The sequence below is a fragment of the Empidonax traillii genome, unplaced genomic scaffold, assembly GCF_003031625.1.
Source record: "Empidonax traillii isolate 1590-97213 ecotype Southwest subspecies unplaced genomic scaffold, ASM303162v1 scaffold73:size1297144, whole genome shotgun sequence".
NCBI classification, from domain to species: domain Eukaryota; kingdom Metazoa; phylum Chordata; class Aves; order Passeriformes; family Tyrannidae; genus Empidonax; species Empidonax traillii.
Window position 1 is genome coordinate 1,149,778 of NW_020955266.1, and position 21,980 is coordinate 1,171,757.

Here is a 21,980-nt window from a genome sequence, read left to right on the forward strand (position 1 = left end):
CAGAAACCACTGTTTCATCCTTGGAAACAAGATGATTTTGGCCTGAAGGTCACAGGGAGAGGAGTTTTGTGCCTCCTTTCTGTGCCTTTGCTCTTCTTCCATCGCAAAAGCAGATCTCACCACACACTGCCATGCCCTGGCATTGATCAGCCCGTGGTGGGGACATGTGTGTACATACACATTAGCAACCCCAAAACTGCCCTGTAGTCCCCTGGATGCTCTTGAGGTCAATTCCAGGCTCAGTACAAGGGCTCTGCTCAAGGCCCCTCATTCCTCCCATCCTCTCTTTGCTCTGGACTAAAGCAGCCAGGTACCCTCGGGTGCAGCCAAAGCACTTGCATGGCCTTAAGACACAAGGCTGAGGCAGAGGCACCTCCTGCCCTCGGATAAAGGCAATGGACCTCTCCAAATCAGCTTTGCCAAAGGCCCCCAGCCCTCCCTGCGCAGCCCCATCCCCCTTGAGCAGCTCCCTCCCCTGCGCTCTCTCTTGCTGTGCCTGTGTGTGGGTGTATTTGGAAACGAGATCTTTCCAGCTGAACTGCAAAATGAAATGCAGAGATCACAACTCCTCGAATAGCTTCATCGCACACACACCCCCCCCAACCTCCATCCTGCCCCCGATGCAAAACCCAGGCAATAGTAAAAAAAAAAAAAAAAGGTGAAATAAATCAAGGTGTTCAGCAGATGAACGGGGGAGATTCAGAAGAGGGGGAGGCACAGCAAAGCACTTCCAGTGCATCTTTTTTCTCCCCCCCAGTTAACCACCAGATTTGCAGCTTGACCCCCACTTGCCCAACCCTCTGAGCTCCCAGAGCTGAGTCAATCCAGCTTCATGGGGCTACAAGAAAAGAGAAAACAAAGCCCAGCAAAAAGCCAAGCCCAAAACCCAGCTGAGATGTGAACATCCGCTGCTGGAGGAGCCAGAGCCCATTTACTGAGATGAAGGCAGAAGTGTCTCCACCCTCGCTGCGGGTACCCCACGCTGGCCATGAGCTGCTCTGCTGTTTCCCAGCCTGGAAAAAGGAAGGATTCCCCTGTGCTGCTGCCATGAGCAGTTTCTGAAGAAGAAGGGGCTGCAATTTGCCCACAGTGGGGGGGGAAGTTGCTCCCACAGGAACAGCATGTTGGCGTCTGGAGGGGTGAGGCAGGGCCTGGGAAAGGGGCTGCTGGTGGGACAGGATGCGCTCCATTCCAAGGGAAGCCTCCTGACAAATACCCTCACCGAAGCAATGCCTCATCCAGGATGCACAGGGCCTGAAGCAATAGGGCAGGGGAGGGTTGGGGGTGAGAGCACTGCTCACCTGGCCCAGGGACCTTTCCAGCTAACATGAGCTGTGCCAGAGACCAGGCTCAAGACACACTGCCATGAGGACAGTCTCGTAGGCAGTGAGATATCCCCTACACAAAACACAGCCCAAGGGGTGGGAAGAAAATGTCCACCTTAGCTAGAGAATAACTGGCATAGCTCAGGCCCTCTCCCCAGGCTCATGAATACCCAAACCCCTTGGGCAGGGTTATTCAGGGGCACACCCAGAACCCTCAGCTTATCTCACTAAGCCATTCTCAACCTCCAAACCACTGCCTAAGGGGCACAAAATTCCAGGTACGGGGAAAAAGGGAGTGGACAAGAGTACGAGGCTCCAGCTGTGATCCATTCCAACCCCAGACAGAGCCAAGAAGCTTCACCTGGACCTCTCCCCCAAGTCAAACTGGGCTCCACACCCTCCAGCACTGAGCCAGCCATAGATCACAGACAATAAAGCAATTTATACGAGGCAGAGACCTTCAAGATTTATGCTGTGTGCTTGCCATAAAGTGCAAACACATTCCCCTCCACACGTGGCTGAATCCTTTGTCAGAGGAATTCAGATTTTTGACCCTAGAAGTCAGAATGAGTCTCTGAAGGAACGTCAGAGACAGACCTGCACTGTGACCCTGAGCAGATTAGAGTCTCAGGGGTATATCCCAAGACATATTTATGGCCCTCCAAAGCAAGATAAGTCAATAACCACATACAGTAGCAGTTACAAGTCAGATATTAATTTAATTCTTTTCCTCCCTATCTGCCCAAATAAGCATTAATTCAATGAAGCATCAGAGGGCTCCATTATTTATAATTCTTACTGGAGTTTCTGTTTTCTCCCATTAAGGTAGAATTGCTACAGCCAGGTTATCTAGACATGATGGTTCCCAAATCAAAGACATTTTGCATCCAACACAGGCACGGGGACCGCCAGCCCAGACCTGGGATTCATTGCTATTAGCAGCTAACGCCGACGCGGAGGAGGCTGGTTAAAGTGCAGCCCATCAAACGCACTTAAAAGCCTTATTCAACCCTCAGCAGAAGGAACATTTTATTCCTACGGACCCTGGGGCTGAGCAGGAGCCGAGATGTTTGTTCCCTTCCGCAGGATCCGGCCAACCCGGCCCTGGGGTTTGTGAACCCACCGTGGCAGAGCTCCCACCACCTTCCCCCCTCCCCGGAGCCGGGTTCTTCCCAAGTCTAGTCTCAACCCAGAGCTAAAAATGAACCTTATTCATGATTAACATCTCTATTTGCATAGCGTGGCTGGCAGCTTAACACCAAATAAATGTTTTGGCAGCAGGAGTCGCAGGCATGGGGGCGAACCCTGCCCTCCAGAAGGGAGCTTCAGCCTCGCCATGGGTTAACGAGCACTTTCTAATTGAATTAGCAAATCATTAACAAGCCCTGTTCACCATCTGGGCAGGGGAAGGCTCTGCCTTGGGCTGCTCTGGCCACCAGCATCTCAGGAGAGAACACAGAGGCGGTCAATAACATCAGAGGAGGAGGGAGTGCTAAACCTGACCTGATTAAGTTATGAATCACTGGAAATCCTGGAGGCATAAAACCCCCCCCGGGGCGGTTGGGCGGCCAAGGTGGGTGAATCCCTGTGAATCCCCTCACCCAGCTCCCCTGCCACCAGCCGTGGGTTTGCCTTCAGCCCCCAGGGTTAGGGAGATCTCAGAGCTGGTTTGGTGGATGCACTGGGGGAAACCTCTTGGAAAAGAACCAAATTAGAGATAAACATAAGGATACTTTGCACCAGGAACCCTGTAAGTGTGGGGCTAGCGTCTGGATTACAGTAAATAAATCCCCTTTTCTTTATAAGCTCATCTGTGCCAAGCTCCCAGCTCTCACTCATCACCTGCTTTAGCATTTTGTTCCCATTTTCAGACCTCTCCTGCCCTCACCCCCGGATTTCCCATCCTGGCAGAGGGAGAGAAAAAGCCAGGAGGACACAGGTGACAAAAAACAACAAAAAAAAAAAACCCTCAAAAACAGCCCCAACACCAAACAGCCGCCAGTCCCTTGTGCCTAGGGAACACGCTGAAAATCCCAACCAAAACAACATTTCAGGCGCAGGAGCCAAACCAATAGACAATTTCCATCTACTTGTGACTAACCGGTGAACTTCTGAGGGCTGAGTCACGGGCACGTCCTGGTCCCACGCACGTGTGTGTGGCCACGGCTCGCGCCAGGACCTGCCCGGCCGTGCCACACCTCGGGCACACGGTGCTGCTCCTGGCACCCCTAGAGCCCCTTTCCCGTAAGGCAGTAACCAGCACCACGGCAGCCAGCGCGGAGAGCGAGCCTCAAAGCTTCCCTCAGCAAATATTCAGGCTGAAAAATGTGTTTTTTCCATCTGCTCGAAGCTTCTTTGCCGGGGCTTTGGTAGGAAGCAGATGTGAGAGCATCCCAAAGCACGGCCGGTCGTTACTCACTCTGTTATATAAAACCATGAGAATTTCCTCCCCCCCCCCCCCTTCTCCTTTTTTTTTTTTGCTTTATTTCTTAGCACCAGGCCAGATTCCTGGGTGAGAGGCCAAGGCTGGCGAAAGCAGAAGCCAAACGAACCCAGGTTGGGGGAAACCTCCATGTGCATCACCATCCAAAGGGAACATTTCACTTCTAGGTCGCTCAGCGGAGAGCCAAGGCGCCGGGGAAGGGAAAGCCACGGTCTGGCCTCATAACAAACCCAGAAACACTTAGGCCTCCTAATTAAATAGGAAATTCAACCCCTTCCAAACCACAGTGAAGCTTCAAAGCCCTTCCAACCTGACTCCGGATGCTCCTTCCCCGGCTCCCCAAGGACAGCCCCGCTCCCTCAGACCCTCCTTCCAGCCAGCAAAGCTGCCGGGGGCAAAGGCTCCCCACGGGTCCTCTGCCAAGGGAAAATGGTTTCATGATCCAAGTGCAAAAGCCATCAGGGAGGTTCATTTTGGCCAAAGGTTTTGCTCCCTTCCAGCAAAACAGTAGGAGGAAAAAAAAAAAAAAAAAAAAAAAAGGGAGAGCTGAGAGAGACCTGGGCAGGGAACTTGGGGCAATCCAAAACTTGGGGCTATCCAAAACTTGGTCTTTTCTGCATGGGGGTGGGGAAAAAAAAAAAAAAAAAGTGAAAAAGAGTTTAAAGTAAAAATGAGAAAGCAGCATTTTTCAGCATGACGCCAAAACTTCTGCAGGGGGTGCTGGGGGAGAAGAAAGCAGAAAATTTTCTATGCATCATAAAATCACGGACATTTCCAGACTGGCTCCAGCACCCCATGCTACTGAACAGGGGAGAGAACACAAAAGCCGATCAAGTTGAGGGCAGGGAGTCTGATGGGAGACACACTGGCCCCAGGGATGAGTGGTGGTGTCTGGGGTAGTCCAGCCCCATCCTGAATCCCCACCCGCCTGACCCCCCCCCAGTCCTGGGCATGAGAGGCTGGGGGAGAGCCGAGATCCCCTCCCAGCCACCCTGCCCCAGCTCCTGGCCCCAGATAAAAAGCAGCCCCGTAGGGACCATCCACTTAAGAGTTGGACTCGCTGATCCTTGTGGGTCCCTTCCAACTCAGTGATATTCTGTGAGCTGATATCAAGCAGGTCTCCAGAGACAGCCCCCCCACCCGGCATGGGAGCCCTTGTTCCGGATTTCCTACAAGGAGCCAAAGCAGAGCTGTCCCCGAGCAACGCGGGGTCCCCGGGCAGGACGGGGCCACCCCTCCCGGCCGGGGCTCCCCGCGCCGGGATGACATAACCACGAACTGCATGAGGCCGAGCCTTTTGTCTGCGCGCCGGGAGAGAGGGAGGGAAAGCAAGAAAGGAAGAAAGAAAGAAAACTTCTGGAAGTCATTACAATTCCTCTGCTCCAGTCTCCTTTTTGGCAGACAGCTTCCCTCTCCCATTCCCCCACCACCACCCCTCCCCTCTCCACCCCAGCCCGCTTCAAAATGCCAGCCTATGATTTTTAAATGAGAAAAAGCTGCGCTGTACTCCAGCGCTTGGATAAACTCCTACACAAACTTCCAGATGTGACACAACAGCCTGGAAGAGGGAATTCGCAGAAGAATCTCCTTAAAACACACACACACACACACACGCAGGGAGCAAAGGAAGCGCCTGGCTGCCAGCAGAGCTGGGCGATGGATGGGTCCAGAGGTCCCTGGTGAGGTGTGGTGTGTTAGCCAGGTTGGGATCGAGTGGCTCCTGGCTCTGCTGGCGAGGCAGGGATGAGAGGGATGCTGGCCACTGCGCACAGCTCTGGGAGGTGGACACCGCCCGCTGCTCCTGCTGAGCTCCCGAAGGCTTTGTGAACAGCAGGGAAGAGGATTTGCAGTCATTTGTCCCCTGGGATGAGGGAAATAACCACTTGTCATGGCCCCCTGTGCAGCCCTGGCTAGAAGGTGATGGGCCCTGTTTCTCTCTGAGATCCTCACACAGGAGCTGGTGTGAGCCCAGGGATGTGTCAGCAGCAGGATGCTCCATCCCAGACAGGAGGGCCAGGGGCTGCAGGAGCCCCCTCAGCCAGGGATCAGCCAGACAAGTCGTGTTTCATTTCTCCCCAGCAGCCAGGGAAGGGGCACAGAGCTGGCAGAGGCTCAGCTGCAGCGGGAGCGTTTCCATCTGTCTGGGGAGGCACGGAACGTCGAACTGGGTCACAGGAGAGAAACAAGCTCAGGTGCCCTGGGATGGATCAGGCACAGGTAAAGCAAATGGATTCTGGCTCTTTTGTGGGGTTTTTAAATCGAAACAAGATCCATTTCAGGTCTGACCTGTCAAATCAAAGCTTTTTGCTTTGTTAAACTCCAAAGCGAGGCTGGAACAAATGTACCGAAGTGTAAAGGACACCACGTGCGCTCTCCCCTCACAACATACCCTTTTGATAACAAAAAAATATTATTTTTAACCCTGCACTACATTGAACCCTTCAAACAGCAGCACAAGAAGTGCTGGGCTACCCCCATGAGTTGGCACAGCCAAGAAGGGGGTGAGGACCCCAAGTTCCCATGAGGTGATGGGGGTTTTGCTCACTCACTGCCCTCATTACATCCCCACAGGAGGGAGAGCTGCAGTGGGCACTGCCAGGGCTGGGGAGCCCAAAACACAACACAGCTCAGCAGGTTCAGTTCTAATCCCCACCAGGCAGGAGGGTCCTGTCTTCGTAGCAGTTGGACACACAGACATGTCCCTCCAGAAGAGCTGGTTCTGGCCATGCCAATGCAGAGTGGGGCTGACACACAGACCATCAGTGCTCAGGCTGAGCTCAGCAGGCAAGGTCTGACCATCCCCTCAGCAGGGCCAGCACTGCCTTCCAGAATGCACCAAGCTCCATCACAGCAGCTCCAGCCACCCCATGAGCCACCCTGGCACAGACCTCATATAAGCCTTGGTGTGAGGCCACAGAAGCTCCAGACCCACTCCTAGAAGTGACTGGGAAATGAGCAGCGCTGACTTCCAAGGAGAGCTGGGGGCACTCAGCATCTCCCCAGGACTGAGCTTTGACCTTTCCCTACTGGGGAGCTAGTGGGGCCATGTGAGGCAGCTGCTAGAAGAGCCCTCCGTGTTTTATTGCAGACAGAAAGCAGGGCTGCTTTCTGTGACCAGATCAAGACGTGTTTCTTTGCTAAAGCCATTCTCAAACCCCAAATCCCAGGGACTGTGCTGCAGAGCAGCCAAGCGGGATGGGAGCGCTCCTCCCAGCGCCACCCAAACCTCCCCTCCCCAGCGAGGGAATTTACAGGGTTGTCCTTCACCCTCCAAACCAGGAGGAAAAGATAGGATTTCAACCAATTTGGGGGCATCTCCCCCTTCTGGAAGAGCACTTTCCAGAAGGTTTTGCAGCCCCCCCATTGCCGTGTGCTGCTCTCCAGGCAGCAGTGCTCTGCAGGCAGGCACAGCGCGGGGGACGAGGCAGTTCTCAGTACTACAATAGATATCACAGGCCCTTTCAGTTGCACTGTTATTTTTCTATTCAGAGCTCTTAGCGCCAAGCAGTAGCATCCTCCCCACTTTCTCCATCCCCGCTCTTCAATCACTCCTCAACTCTCAAGAAATAGCCTCATTTCTTGTCTCTGATCAGAGGAGCAGCCTGGCACAGACCCTGCTACAGCCTTTCATCCTCCCAGCCTTCATGGTGCTTTTATTTTAGAACTGAAAGTCAAGTAACCAGCTTGCCTCCTCTTTTCTCCCCCCTGAGAGACTCTTGCTTCTCCTCTCATAGCCTCTCCAGCATGCACACCAGGACACCCTGCATGTGCCACAGTCCTTCCCACCTTGCTGAGCCTGTAAATCCAGCACTGTGACCATTAAACATGTCCCTGCTCCTTCCCTTTTGGCCCAGGCAGTTCTCATTCAGGCCAGAACCTTCCATCACAGAGCCACTGGGAATATGCAGGTGGGCAACCAGGCTCATCCCCCCAGTTCCTCACAGTACCCAAAGAGGTTTTCACTCAAAGAACCAGGATGGAGTGGAGGGGGAGGACAGCTTGACAGGATGATACGTGTTTAAAAACCACAAGATTTCAGGCTCTGGAGAATTTCTGGATCAGGACAAACTTCATGACCTCTTTCTAGCCTTAAGGGAGAGAAGCAGGAGAGCAGCACAGAACCCTCCCCCATCTCCACACCAGACAGCAAGAGAAAAAACTCCTCCATCCAGGTAGAGGATACTCTGAACAGACACATGGCAGAAGAGGTCAACAAACCACTTCCACAGAACTTTGCATCCTTACTGGATACTCAGCACCTCAACCACCACCCTTCCCTAACCCCACGTCATCCTCAACTGCCACACAAACAGGCTGGACAGGGATGGAGAGCAGCATCCCAGGTGCTCCAGCTGCTCCCTGGGGGCACAAGCTGTCCTTCCCGGGGCAAGAGTGGGTCCTGCATCTTCTCCCAATGCCCCATCAACAGCAAAGTTGGTTTATCAGCTGGATTAGAGCACCATAAACCCACCTGGCCAAGCCCCAAGCTGCCCATCTACACAGGCACAGCTCAAACCAGAGCCCTCCCACCCAGTTTCTGCATGAGCAGATGCAGAAAGGTAAAAATCACCCGTGAGAGTGGCAGAAGCCAGTGAAAGCTCCAAACCCTCTAGAGCTAGGACAGGATTCACCAGCCATGTGAGCCAAAGCGCTGCCACTCCTCTCCAGGGCAGCTGGTGGCAACAAAGACTTTCCAGCAACGTGATTATATGGTTTTAGCACTGGGGCACAATTCCTAGAAGATTACAGCCTGAGAAGGGCCACTCTATGGCCCCACCACAGTAAAGGAAAACAATAAGGAATATAAACAAAGAAGAGGCTCAGCTCCAGCACTGGGGCTGCAGAGAGCTGAAGGGACGAGCGAGGCGATGCTCAGTCGAACAGCCCAGCGAGTGACAGGACACACTGTGGGTGCCAAGCCGGCCACTGCCTCCCTCTCATCTGTAGGCTGAAGTGCCCTTTTTTTTTTTTTTTTTGGTGTTGCTGTTAAATAAACTCCCCCAATTCTGGGTCAGTGACCCTGAAAACAAACAGCTGCACGCAGCCACACGACTCAGAGACCCACAGCATCATCCCCGCTGGCCCCAGGGCTCCCAGCAAGCGCCTTTCTCCGTCGGTAACAAGTGAGGAACTGGTGACAAGAAAATCCCCAGCTTGCAGGGCTGCACCTCATGCTCATCCCCTGCTTGCAGTGGTGCTTGCAGGTGCCCACAATACCACTAATTTTCCAAGGACAAAAGTTAATCAGCCTGTATTTGCAGCCACAGAGGAGAAGACACATTTCAAGCCCTTACTGGGGTGGGACATTTTACCAAAAACACTAAAACCATGCAGGTGTTAACACCAGATTCAAAACATCATTACAAAGATTAAAAATGAAAAAAGGAAAAAAAAAAAAAAGAACAGAGAGACTTGGAAACGTATTTAAACCAGCATTCATAAATAATATTAGTCATAGTAGGCAACAAGAACACACTGACTTGCAGCCTGTCGTCTGTCGTTAATATTTCTTTCCAAAACAGAAGGCTTCACAAAGTTGCAAGATTTCTAAGATGTTTAAATAAACACAGCTTTGAAGTGCTTAGCTGGTGTGAAAGAGATTTGGGGGGGAAACTGCTGGGAGTATTCACGACTGGGAAGAGAAATCTCAGTTTTTTCCATCCTGGGGGACATTTTAGGAAAGAAGGCGGCCTTTTTACCAGTGAAATAATTGCTGAAGCTCAAGTAAAACAATATCCACAACTCCAGCAGACCCTTGCTGCTCTTCCCAGGCACACCAACCTCAGCCGAGATGTAATTCCTAACAGTTCCCGAACACCAGGAGCTGGGGACGACTCTCACAGGATATTCTGGCCCTCTATACCATGTAACATGTCCTCCCCGCTACTGCACAGCCTCTCCCCCTCCAGATGTGGGGTTGCTGCCCAGACCTGCTCGCCTGCCTTTCGCATCGGCATCGCAGCACGGACCCGGTAACTTCCCGGGCAGCGCTGCCTCTCCCGCACCAGCCCCTGCTGGAAGCCACAGCGCTGCGCTTTATTTCATGCCGTTCCATAATGGAACTGGAGTTTGGGGATGGTAAAATACTTGGAATGCTACAAACCGTGTGCTGGTTGCAACTCAACTCCGAGGGAGGCTTTAAAGAGTGTGGCAAGAAGAAATTTTTCTATTGTCTCCTCTACTTCTTTTAATATTTTTTTTCTTCTCCCTTTCTTTTGAAAGCTTAAACTTGACTAAAGCGGCTCAGACACAGAGCCTGTGCCGAAGCAGACAGGGAGTTCAGAAGGAGACCAGAAGCTTTTGGGGAGGCACAGCTCACCCCAGGACCTGACAAACAGTTGCCCTTGGCCCGTGCACACCCAGGGACTGTGACCCTCAGCTTGCCCCGACCCTTTCAAGCAAGGAGCATCCCCCGGGGCACTGCAGAACCCCTTCAGGCGGCCTTGAACACCCTGAATTATTTAGGGACCCTTGAGCTGGGCAGCAACTCAACCCCCCACACACCTCCACCTCCCCTCAGATTGCACACCATATCCCCCGTTCCCCCCAAACCCTCGAGGAAGGAACCGGGGACGGGGGAGAAACGGGTTAGAGAGGAAGGACGGGTCTGCAAGGGGGGAAACCGATACTAGGGTCGCTCGGTGTGTCAGGGGAGCGGGACCGGAGGCCGCCGATCCCCGGGGAAGGATGGGCCGCCCGCCCGCAGCTCCTGCTCCAGCTCCCCGTGCGACGGAGCCAGCGGGAGCCGCGGCATCGCGGCGGGGCGGCCGGGGGAGGGGAGCTCCGCAGGAGGAGAGCCCCGCACCCCGGCAGGGACCGCCGAGCCCCTGCAACAGCCCGGAAAAACTTCCCGGGCGAGCACGGCGGAGGGGGCGAGCGCCGCCGGGTGCCCCCCGCTATCCAGGACGGCGGGTGACGGGTCCTCCCAAAACCCCGCTCCTTCCCCATCACCCAGCGGGCTCCAGGCGGGAGGTGCCCCCCGGCCTGCCCGCCGCTCCGAGGGTGGGGGGGCCCCGCAGGGCTTACCTCGCCGCCGAACACCTGCAAAGGATACGGGTTACAGACCAGCCGGAGGCACCAGCTCCGCGGCCGGCTCTCCTGGCTCAGGTAGAAGAAGACGACGGGGGCCAGCGCCGGGTAGGGCAGCGCCTCCGCCTCTGAGTCGCCGCTGCCCGCCTCCCTGTCCCCCGGCCCCGGGCGGCTCCCGGCCCCGGACAGGTCATTAAGGCGGATGAAAGTCTTGGCTCTGCCCGGCTCAGGATCCTCCTCGGCCGCTCTCGGTCCATCCTCGTCCATCCTCCGGCCGGCGGCCCCGGGGGAGCCGGGGCGACGCGAGGCGAGCCGGTGGGACAACTAGAGGGGCGAGGCCATGGCGGGGCCGGGGGGCTGGGGGCTGCGGCGGGGCGGCTTCAGCGCCGGGGTGGCATGGCCGGGCGAGCCGCTGCCTCGCCCCCCGCCGGGGCCAGGCCGCCCCCCTCGCCCTGCCCTGCCGTCTGCGGGCTCCGTAGCTCCTCCTCGCCGTGCCTCCGGGGGCCCGAGCCGGGCGAGCCGCGGGCAGGGAGGCGGCGGCGGGGCGGCCCCCGCTGCCGGCTGCTGGCCCCCACCCGCGGGGCGGGCCGCCTTAGCGGCTCTGCCTGTCCCCTCCGCGCCCCAACATCTGCCCGGGAGCGGGGGATGCTGCCCGGCGCCGCGGGGACGGGCGGGCGGCGGCGGAGGATGCTCCCGCGGCGGCCGCGCCGATCCGAGCGCTCCCGCACAGCTGGATCCCTCACTCCAACTTCAAGTCCCGGCTCCTCCTCCCCCCGCCGCCAATGGGGGCTCCCCCCCGGCCCCTCCGCTCCTCCCCATTGGCTGCCGGGGGTGTCCGTCCCGGCGGCACAGCTGGACGGGCAGGACGGTCCCCGGCGGGGATGGACGGGGCGCACCCGGCGGGGGTCGGGTTCGGGCACCCCCTGCCCTGGGGGGAAATGCGGGGTTGGGGGGAACGGGGACCTGCAGCGCCGGGGGCGGGGAGGAGTGGGAAAGCCCCGCGCTGTGTTAGGCGGAGGCAGCGCCCAGTGGGACACTGCAGCACCGGGAGAGGGGGAAGTCGGTGAAAGGCAAGGAGGAAGAGATGGGGCGGGGGGCGACTGCCCCGCGGGGCCGCTCCTGCGGGAGGGAAGAGCCGCAGGCGAGCGCGGCCAGCCAGGGCCAAGGTACCGAGGGAAACAGGAACAGGTACGGAGCCCTCCCGTGTGCCGCCTAAACCCTGTCCTAGACCCTCGCCCTGCCGCCTCCTGCCCCGTCCCCCACCGCTTGCGAGCGGAGACCGTGCTGTTGGGCTCGGCGCATATGGGTCACCTCCCGGTGCCACCCCAGCCCCCGGCTCCTTGCGAGGGGCCAACCCATCTGGAGCCACCCCTACGCTGCGTGGGGACACAATCCTAGCCAGCAGCTCGCAGGGGGACCCGGCCCCGAGCAGGCGAGGGGGACTCGCCATCCCCCAACCGCGGGAGCAGCGGGTTCCCCGCGGTCCCCCCTGCTCGGAGGACGCGGCCGGAGCTCCCTCTGCCGGTGCGAGTCCCGGCAGCGGCGGGAACCGGCCTCGACGGCGGGCACCGGCCGCCAGCATCCCCGGGGAGGAGGGGACACACGGCCCGAGCAGAGAGTACAGCACGCCGAGCCAGAGACCTTCCTCCAGCGGGGCCACAGTAAAGGATTTTCTACCAGCAGTCCTCATTTTGAGTGCAGGTGTCCCCAGGCTGAGGCAGAACCCTGCTTCCAAACACTTTTTGCCATCTGAGAAACAGCTTTCTTACCCTTCCCCGGTAGCCCCCCACATAATTTATATCTATAAATGCCAAGAGCTCCAGCTAGTCCAAACCACCTGCAAGAACAACAGGCAGATGTTCCTGTCTGACCCAGAAGGCTTTCTCTTGGCCAAATCCTGCTGGCCTGGGAGCATACTCTATCTTGGATTCACAGCCTGTGCTGTCCAGCCCGAGACAAATCACATGGCTATTGGCAAAACTTCAAGGCCAGTTGGGCTCTGCTGCAGAGCTGAGAGATGGTGTCCAGGCAGAGGAGGAGATGCAAACCCCACGCCCCCCCCCCAGGGTCAGGAGACCCTCCTGCAAGCCCAGGGGGACACAAGTGTGACAGCACTTGGCACGTGTGACACCAGGCAAGCGGAGAGCCTGCAACATGGGTGCCAAGGACAGGGACTCCTATTTGTTTCACAGGTTTCTGAGCAATTCCCTGCTCTGGATGCAGTGTGTGCACCCATGGAAAGGGCAGCCTCAGCTGATCTTTGGCCTCTCTCTGCTCCAGCCAAAACGAACGGACACACCAGCACACCGGGAGCTCCCTCATTCCCCAGCCAACCCTCCTGTGGTGGGGCACACACCAGCCTTTGCCCCCTGGCACGGCACAGCCCAGCAGCCCGGCAGCTCGGCTGTAGTACAAATACAAATCCCAGGAAGGTCCACAAACACATTTGCATGTACAAGGTGCAGTCTTAGATCAAGCAATTTCCTCGCTACATATGTACAGCCTGGTCACAGCTGCTTTTGATCCGATTCTCTTTGTATCTTGATAATGTACAGAGAGCCTTTGTGTGCTGGTCTGTTTATTTAAATGGATTTGGAGCAAACATTTTTTTAAAAGCTGCAGCTTTGAGCCTCTAAGTGGGTTACCAGATTATATGCTGTCTCCATTTTAATTACATTTGGCTCGTTTTGTTTATTGCATACATTTTCAAGAATTATGCTCGTTGTGAGGATTGAAAGCATTTTGCTTTAGAAGATACCTGCCCTATAAAGGGATCCAACATCACACAGGAGAGACAATGCAAACCTTCCCATCTCCAATAGCATTCTCCCTCCAACTAGGACGAGAAAAGAAGAAAGGCTTGACAGAGCCATATATCCTTAAAGTGAAGCACCCAGACATCTCAGGAGGATCAAGCCAGTACCACCAGTCTAACAGGATTTTGGCATCAGCAAACACTAAACTAAAAAGATGCTTTTGCTAGGGAAGAGTGATCTTGGTTGTGGATCTCAGAGGGGTGAGAGCCCAGAGCCCATCACAGCCCAGCTGGGGGTGTTTGTCATCCCCCATCTCACTTGGGTGGGCAGAGGAGTTAAACCAGAAGCCCCCTCCCAGCACTGCCCCAGCCCAGGGCATCTCCTCAGGGAGCCCTTCCCACCCCTCCAGGTTAGACTAGGAATTTGTCTTCCTCAAACAAGGGGGTTTGTTTAAGGGGGGTTCATTCAACTTCCAGACAGAAGTGGAGCAATCTGTTGAGAAGAGGGAACACAGCTCCAGCCCTGAGCCTTGGTGAGAAGGATGGAAAGCAGCTAAAAGTGACCCTGGAGACCAGAGCTGCACATTTGGGGATTTGGGATGCAAATGAGCAGAAATTTCAATACGGCATAAGAAACTAATGAGGTCACTGTCACCTCACATGCACAGTCCTGGCCTCCTAATTATACCAAAGATAGCACAGGAGAGAGAAATGGGGGTGAGCCAGGGACAGGTTGGGTGGTGGCAGGAATTTTAGGGTTGTGGTGGTTTTGGACAGCAAGAGGAAGGGGAGTCATGCTCTACAACATCAGTTATGCCCTCAACAGCACATGCAATGCACACCAAATTACTCAGCAGACTCCTGGCAGGGACACCTGAGGAGAAGGAGGCAGCCCTGCTTTCATCCCAGCATAGTCCCCTTGATCTCCTCTCCTCCCTCCCACCCCCTACCCCCTTTTAGGGGATCTTTTGGGGTAGTACAGCACTGCACTCTCCTCCTTAGCAGTACTTTTAGGAAAAGCACTGTGAGCAATATTTCACATCGAGGGGAGCTTTAGCGGAGCTGATGCTCACCAAAGACGGCTCCGGCGCGGTAATGGGATTTGGAATCGGCCGTACAGGAGCTGCTCTGAGCTGCAACGGGAAAAGCCTACATCTGTAACCACTTTGGCAGGAGGAGGATTGAAGACAGCCTGAGCAGAGAGGCTCCAACCCGATGGGAACCAGTCGCTATTTGTTTTGCTGTTGACATACAGCTGCAGTAGCTGTGGGTGATTTTAATAAGGCAGGATAATATTTCTATCAGTTCTGGGAGCCGTAGATGGAACCCATATAGGCATCTGGCTCGGGGCTGAGTGATAAATCGCAACAAGATCCAAAGCTCTTCTCATGCCTTGGAACCAGAGAGAAAACGCACATTTCATTTCGGATGTCACAGTTTGGGGGCAGAACAGGCCTCCCACGACCGACTCACAGACTCAAGGGCTTTTGATGAGCATTTTGACGGCAGCAAATCCTCTCTGTCCCTGCTCCCCCACCCCACCAGTGACAGTGAGTGCTGTGGAATCAGAGCCCTTGCTGTGCACAGGGGCTCCTGGCTGCCCCCTCAGTGAATTAACCCACTGAGAAACACCGTATATGCTATTTCAGCTGACACAGCTACAGCAGAGACACCCACCAAACCCAGCCCCATGAAGCCCCTTCTCCCCCGGTGCCCTGGCTGCTTCTCACGACCCCAGCCCTGACACAGTCCTGCTGGAGGGCTCCCATCCTCAGTACCCACAGCTGAAAGAACACTGCGAACAGCAGTGGAGGATCTGGGAGGAGCAAGAGACCAGCCCCGTGTTCCACACAGCACAAAATAGCATCTTAACCCTGCATAACCCCATCCAAACTGCTGCTTTTCAGCCCCTCACGAGCTCATTTTGCTAATTCCCTTTTTCATCCCCTAGACACTTTTTTGCCCTTCCCAGTTACCCTATTCTGTGGTCTTCAGCCAAGCATCCCAGGGATTCCCAGTCCACTGCTGCATCCCCAAAACCCAGGGCTGGGTACCAGCACCGGGAACCACCCAGGGAGGGTTTGGGAGAAGCAATTACTTAATGAAACCAACTGCTAGAGGCTACAAGCGGGGCTTCATCTTTTATTTTTTTTTCCTCTTTAATGAATGTTTTTATTGTCTCTCTCAATCTTTATTAAGTGAAGAGCCAGACAAGTTGTTGGAGGGAAAATATACTACGGCACGAAGCGCAACCGCTGTGCAAGGGGACGTACACGACCAGCGCAATCCGCTTGGGGCGCATAAAGGAATTAATAATTTAGGCTGGGGAATGCTTATTGTTGGCTGATGACCAGCACTTTTTCTGCATGATCAATGTTTGCACCTTGACTTTTTGGTACACAATCAATCCACGCCTGAGCGCGGCCCGAGTTTTGGGAACTGCTATGTCTGCAAGGGCTGAGTCGCTCGCGGCTGTAGCACCGGTGCGGCTCATTCTCCTGACTTTGCAAGAGCTGAGCTGAACGCAGGTTTCAGCTCTGGGGCTCAGAATATAATTTGTAGTAAAAATACAATTTATAATAAAGATCTGTCTGCCCCTGCCGTCTTTAAAAAAATTTGCATTTTCCTTTACGACCTCTATTACCTCCGGAGAACACGAAGAGGGGAGGGGAGTGTCCTCTCAAAGATATCCTGGTTGGGCAGTTTGGGTGTTTCAGTGTCCACATCTTGGCTCTGACCCTCAAAACGCACAAAGATCCATCAGCCCCACAAAGGCAGCCCCCACCCCACCCCCAGACAGCACACAAGGACCCAGCACCATCCTGTTCCATACCCTCTTGCATTTATCATGGCTCCCTTCCTCAGGGGAAATAAACCCAACTGCAGTCCAACCCAGGTCGAGGCAGGTCCCTGTTCAGTGCTCTGGGGAGGCTCTGTCTTGCTCTCCCAAGCCTCAATCCAGCTCCTGCCTTGCTCCTGTTGCTGGTCTGGAGACCCAGCTCTGCACGAAGAGGTTGAAAAAATTCTCCAAAACCATCGAGTCCAGCTGTTAACCCAGCGCTGCCAAGGCCACCACTAAAACCATGTCCCTAAGCATCACATCCACATGTCTATTAAATCCCTCCAGGGATGGTGACTCCACCACTTCTCTGGGCAGCCTGTTCCAATGCTTCACCACTCTTTCAAGGAAGAAATTTTTCCTAATATTTGAGCTAAGCTTCCCTGGCAGAACTCAAGGCTGTTTCCTCTCGTCCTGTTGCTTAGGAGAAGAGACCAACCCCCGCCTGGCTACAGCTTCTTTTCAGCTGTAGCAAGCGATAAGGTCCTGCCTGAGCCTCCTTTTCTCCAGGATAAAACACCCCCAAGCTCCCTCAGCTGCTCCTCATAAGACTTACTCTCTAAACCATCCCTCAAATCTGCATTTCTTGCCTTTTTTTTTTTTTTTTTTTTTTTTTTTGCCTCCCAAGCTCTTTGCCATCCCTTTTCAATACCCTCCTCTTCCCCCCACCCCCCTCGCTTTGCGTTGCTTTTGGTTTTCATCGGGTTCCGAAGCAGCCCGAGCGCGGGGTGCGAGCAGCGCGCCGGCCCCGCCGCTATCAGCGCTCCCACTCTAATTGAATCTTCAAATCTTGTCTGACAGGAGGAGACAAGAGGGAAATGAGACGCTTGTTGCCGGGTCCCCGAGCGCTGCCGCCACCTGCTCCGCCGAGCTCCGGGATGCCGGCGAGCATCCCAGGGTGCTCCCAGGCGCGCACACCTCGGCCCCAGCACTGCAAAAAGCACTTCCAGCACCCCAGGAAGGCATTGCCAGAGATCGGGGAGTCTCAAGAAGGGTATAAGGTGCCAAAAAGACGACAGAGGTGAGGTTCAGGCAAGGGGAAGGGCAGAGCCAGGGGAATGCCTGAGGACAGGCTGGGGAGTTCAGTCCTGAGCTCAGCAGGGATCAGGACTCCAAGATCTCTCTCAGCACCTTCAGGTTCGCAAGAAAACAAAAGTCTTCCAGACAACAACAGCACACCCAGAGGTTGCCCCATTGCCCTCACAGTGACTCCAGGCTCAGGAAAAGCACTCCCCTTTTCTCCATCCAGGATCTCACCGCAGCCAGGAACACCCAAAGGGGTCACCACCCCCTCCCTGGCACAAAGTCACAATACCAAGAGGTCTCACCACAACAATTCTGCACAGAGCCTTACCTGAGTGTTCTGGAGCTCCAGCCAGAGGACACCCTCACCCCAGAGCTGCACCAGCACTTCCAAACACCTTCCTCTCCTGATGCTGGTAAGAGCAAAGCAGGAACTCGAAGCCCTTATTGGCACCTGCTGAGCAATTGAGCAAATTGCTAATTGAGAAAAGGTCGACATGGGAGGGGGCGAGGTCAGCAGCTCCTGGTGTTGGTGGCCAGGCATAAACAAAACAGATCTTGGCCCACAGTTCAGAAAATAAAACAAAATTTGCCCTAGAAAAGGTTTTTTTCCAGCCAGTTCTCCCACCATACATCAGCTGAGCCCCATGTTGTGAAGGTCAGACTCATTAAACCCCCCCTGCAAGGGCTGTGCTGCTGAGAGGAGGGGGGTCACAGTCCCACCCCAAAGAGGCCAACTCTGCCCCCAAACTCCCAGCCCTGGATGGCAGGTCAGGAGAGCACCACACTCTCCACATACCTGCTCCTGTCCTAAAACAGCAGCTTCCCACTCCAGCTGGGGAGAAAATGACCCAAATGGCTTTAAAATAAATGAATATTAAACGAGTACATGGCACTGATAGCAGTGACTGACTGACATGGCACAAATGTCTCCTGTTCTCCAAGGAGCAGTGAAGAGCAGCCAGGGCATGGGGATGGAGAAACATGTCCCTCAGGGGACTGGGAGGAGAGAGGTCAGGACAGGAGGGAGAGTGGGGCTTTAACCTGGGGTCTGCAGAGGCCAAGGGCCAAGTGTCCTGGAGCCAAGATAGCAGGATGCTGGGTCATGAACAAGAGCTTGTGCCCTCCTTCCCACCGAGCATCCCACCCCAGTGAGTGAGGCCCTGAGCTGGTGCCTGCAGGCTGTGACAAATGGATGTCTGGGATGGCTGAGATGGTTGGAATGGCTGCCCTTCCTCCAGGGAGGGAGCTCTGCACTCACAAACGATCTTGGCCGTGACCTGGGGACACAACTGAGCACAACTGGCCCTTCTGCGCCCCACACTTTGCTCCTTTGCTGCTTAACCCCTTTGAATATTGTTCATATTCCAGCTCACTCATAACAACACTTGGTGTGGAAAGGGTTTTCTTTTTTTCACCCCTTTCCTTCTTTTTTTTTTTTTTTTAAATAAGGCCTCTGCTGGGAAATCTTTATAATTAATGGCCCTTTAGAGTAAAATATAATTAAAAATAATGTGGAGCATGCTGAAGCCCGCTGGCAGCTTGTGATGAGGGTGGATGATGGGGAGCAGGGCAGTCGGGCGGCTGCGGGTGCTGCAGACAGGGGTGCCCAGGCTGGGGGCTGGGTACCCACTGCAATATGCTGGGGTGGGCTCATCCTGGCCTCCTTTCATCCTAAAGCAATTTCTAAATCACCAAGAGCACCTGGACTTCTTTGTCCCGGCCGTGGGGACACTGGGTTGCATCTCATCGTCCTCCCATAGGAGATGGGACATGGGTGGCTCTGCTGGGATGAAATGCTGATCAAAGCACTGGGGCAAGGGGAGATCCAGTCCCACTCAGCTGTTTATGGGGCTGTGATGTGTCCATATACACCCAGGGAGCCTTCTTGGATAGGGAAGTCTGATTTTGACACTTTTAGAGAACTAGGGAGGGAGAAGGGCTTGTTGAGCCTCCCATCAAAGCCTGTGCTCCCCAATCACCCTCTTGCAGAAGCCGAGCATTGCAGAAGTGTGGAAATGAGGACTGGTTCATTTAAATTTAATGCTGATGAGGAGATCTTCCTCCTCTTTCCAGCAGAGAGCAGATGTTGTCGTTTCACATAGGCAAGGCGTCTCTAAATCACTTCCCCAGCAGCGAGGTGGACGGTGATGTCATTGTTTATAGGTTATTAGTTATTATTTCATGGGCAAACCTGACATTTTTCCCCTTTAAACATACACTGAGATGGATTCTGGGTTTCTGCCACTGAAAATATCCTGGCGGTCCCGCCATTAGCCTCCCTCCAAGATCGAGGCTGCTTTCCTCATGGCACATAATTAAAACAGCACTTTGACTGTTCAGCAGCTCACAACATCTTCGTGATGCACGGGAACCCAGGCAACAGCTCTCTGCCAGAGCCCGGCCCCTCCCGAGGCAGCGCCCAGCTGCTGTGCCTGCACGGCTGTGCCTGTGTGGGTGTGCAAAGAGGGAGCGAGAGAGAGGAGGGATGCGGCGTGAGAGGTGGCAGAGCAGCACGGTGACCCCGGGCCGTAGGTGACCCTGGGTGTGATCCACGTGCCACCTGCTCCGTGCGGTCTCCTTCCCTGCGCCGGCTCCGGCCGCTCCTCGCTGTGCCGGTGCAGAGGTGCTGGATGGTGGCACCCAGGTTGATTTTAGCCCGTTCAACGTGTTTTAGCTGGATCATGCAGCCTTGTCTGTGGCCTTCCTCTGGCGTGAATTGCAATTACCTTAACGAATCTACAGGCAGCTTGCTGCTGGGGTTTTAACCCGCCCTGTGGCACCGTGGGCTGTGAGGGTCACCACTTGGTTCAGGGCTGCCCAGCCCTTCATGAGCACACACAGCCAGAGCCAACAGGGCCAAGGAAAGATTCACTGGTGCAGGATGTGCCAGATCCGGTGGGTTGAGGCTGGCAGCAGGGGATAAGGGCAGAGCCCAAGATGATCTGGCTGCCCTATGGGGTGCAGGGAACCAGGGCATGAATGAGTGTCATACTGCGAAGCTCCATAACACCAGGGCAGCCCAGTGCCAACTTCTCATGCTCTGCACACTGGTACCAGCCCAGTATGTCCCCCTGACCCCCCCTTTTCTCAGGATACTAAGTGAGTTTGGTGGTTGCAAAGCAGCCTTTGAGCAGTTTGTGGCTCCTGCCTTCCCCATGGGAGCTCTCTGAGCAGCAGCCCAAGTTCTCAGACCACACAAGGATGAGGCAAAGGACTGGCACGTGCTCCACACCAACCTCCCAGCAGCCCCACAGCAAGGCATAAGGTATCAACAGGATCAAAGCCCGTTCCTGCCTCCACTTTGCCCCTGTGCCAGAGCTCAAGAAGCTCGATCTGCCTTAAAAAATGGTACAGAAGGCAGCTTGGGAGTTGTTGCTCCCAGAAAGCAACAAAAAGCTTTTGTTGCTTTTTGGGAAAGCCTGAACCTGGCTGTGTCCCAAATGGCTTCATCTCCCCCAAAACAGCCCTGGGCAAGCCCCAGCACACCAGACCTGGACATGGCACTCTGTCATCCTCTGCACAGTGAGTCCTGAGTCCTGTCTGTAAAACTACTCTCCCGCAGTCCCAGGTCCTTCTCACTTGGGAGTGACCCAGCTCATCCTCATGGGTACCGGCCACGACCTGGAAAATCACCCAGGCCTTCCTCCCACCATGACCCTGTCCCATTTTACCCCCTGAGTGCTTGCTGTGACAGCCCTGACACAGCCCCAGCATGGGCCAGTGATGCTTTAGTCTGTGTCCAGCCCCACATGTATTCCCACTCAAGCAGCAGCATAGCAAGGGCACAGTCCCAGCTTTATTTCAGCCCAGACTCAGTCTTTACCTTCCAAGAGCCGAGTCCTGTCCTTCTCCTGCCCCAATTCCTGCCCCTACTGGTGTGACTGGGGCAACTCCCACCCGCAATGCAGAGCGGGCACAAGGCAATCACATGCACAGAGGAACCAGCAATGAAACAGAATATATTAGTGCTCCCCTAACCAACAGAGGGGAGTTAATGACATCAAACTGGTTTGTTGTTGTTGGTTTTGATTATAATTTTTTTTTTAAGCTCTGGCTTCTATCTGTCATTACTGTTATATTGCATAACCAGGGAGAAATCTGAATGAAGTTAATACCTGTGGAGCGTGGTGCAGAATATTCATGTACTGGGAACCAGAACGAGGCAAATGTGAATCTTTATTACCAGTGAAGGTTGTTAAATATTTTATTTTCTGTTTGAGACATGCTGTGACACATGAAACTCAATTAGAATATAGCTAACCCCCACTCTAAATTATAGATAAATGACAACAAATGAAGGGGAGCAGCCAGAGCTCCCCTGTGCACAGCCTTGGGGAGCAAGGGGAACAACTTAGAGAGAAGAGGGCAGCCCCCCCTAGACACCCCTGTCCCAGCCAGCGAGCACTGGCACAGCACTGTGTTTCCTTTGCAGAGCTAATTTTTGCTCTTAGACATCCCAAAGGAGACCCTCAAGGAAGCAGGATGGATCCTGTTCCCCTGCAAATCATCCCATGCCTTCACCCGAAGCAGCCCCAGACATCCCATCCCACCCCGTTGGTCTCA

General features: G+C 54.8%; 1 protein-coding gene across 19 annotated transcripts in view; it reads right to left on the reverse strand.

The window, feature by feature from the left end:
* Window positions 1–11,450, reverse strand: part of CACNA1G (calcium voltage-gated channel subunit alpha1 G) — a 145,901-nt gene extending 134,451 nt beyond the window's left edge. For all 19 annotated transcript variants that reach the window (XM_027880666.1, XM_027880660.1, XM_027880662.1 and 16 more), the window contains exon 1: window positions 10,823–11,450. In XM_027880666.1, coding sequence (XP_027736467.1) covers window positions 10,823–11,064 — 242 coding nt within the window. In that variant the 5' untranslated portion in view covers window positions 11,065–11,450. The remainder of the gene's footprint in view (window positions 1–10,822) is intronic.
* Window positions 11,451–21,980: the final 10,530 nt, after the last annotated feature.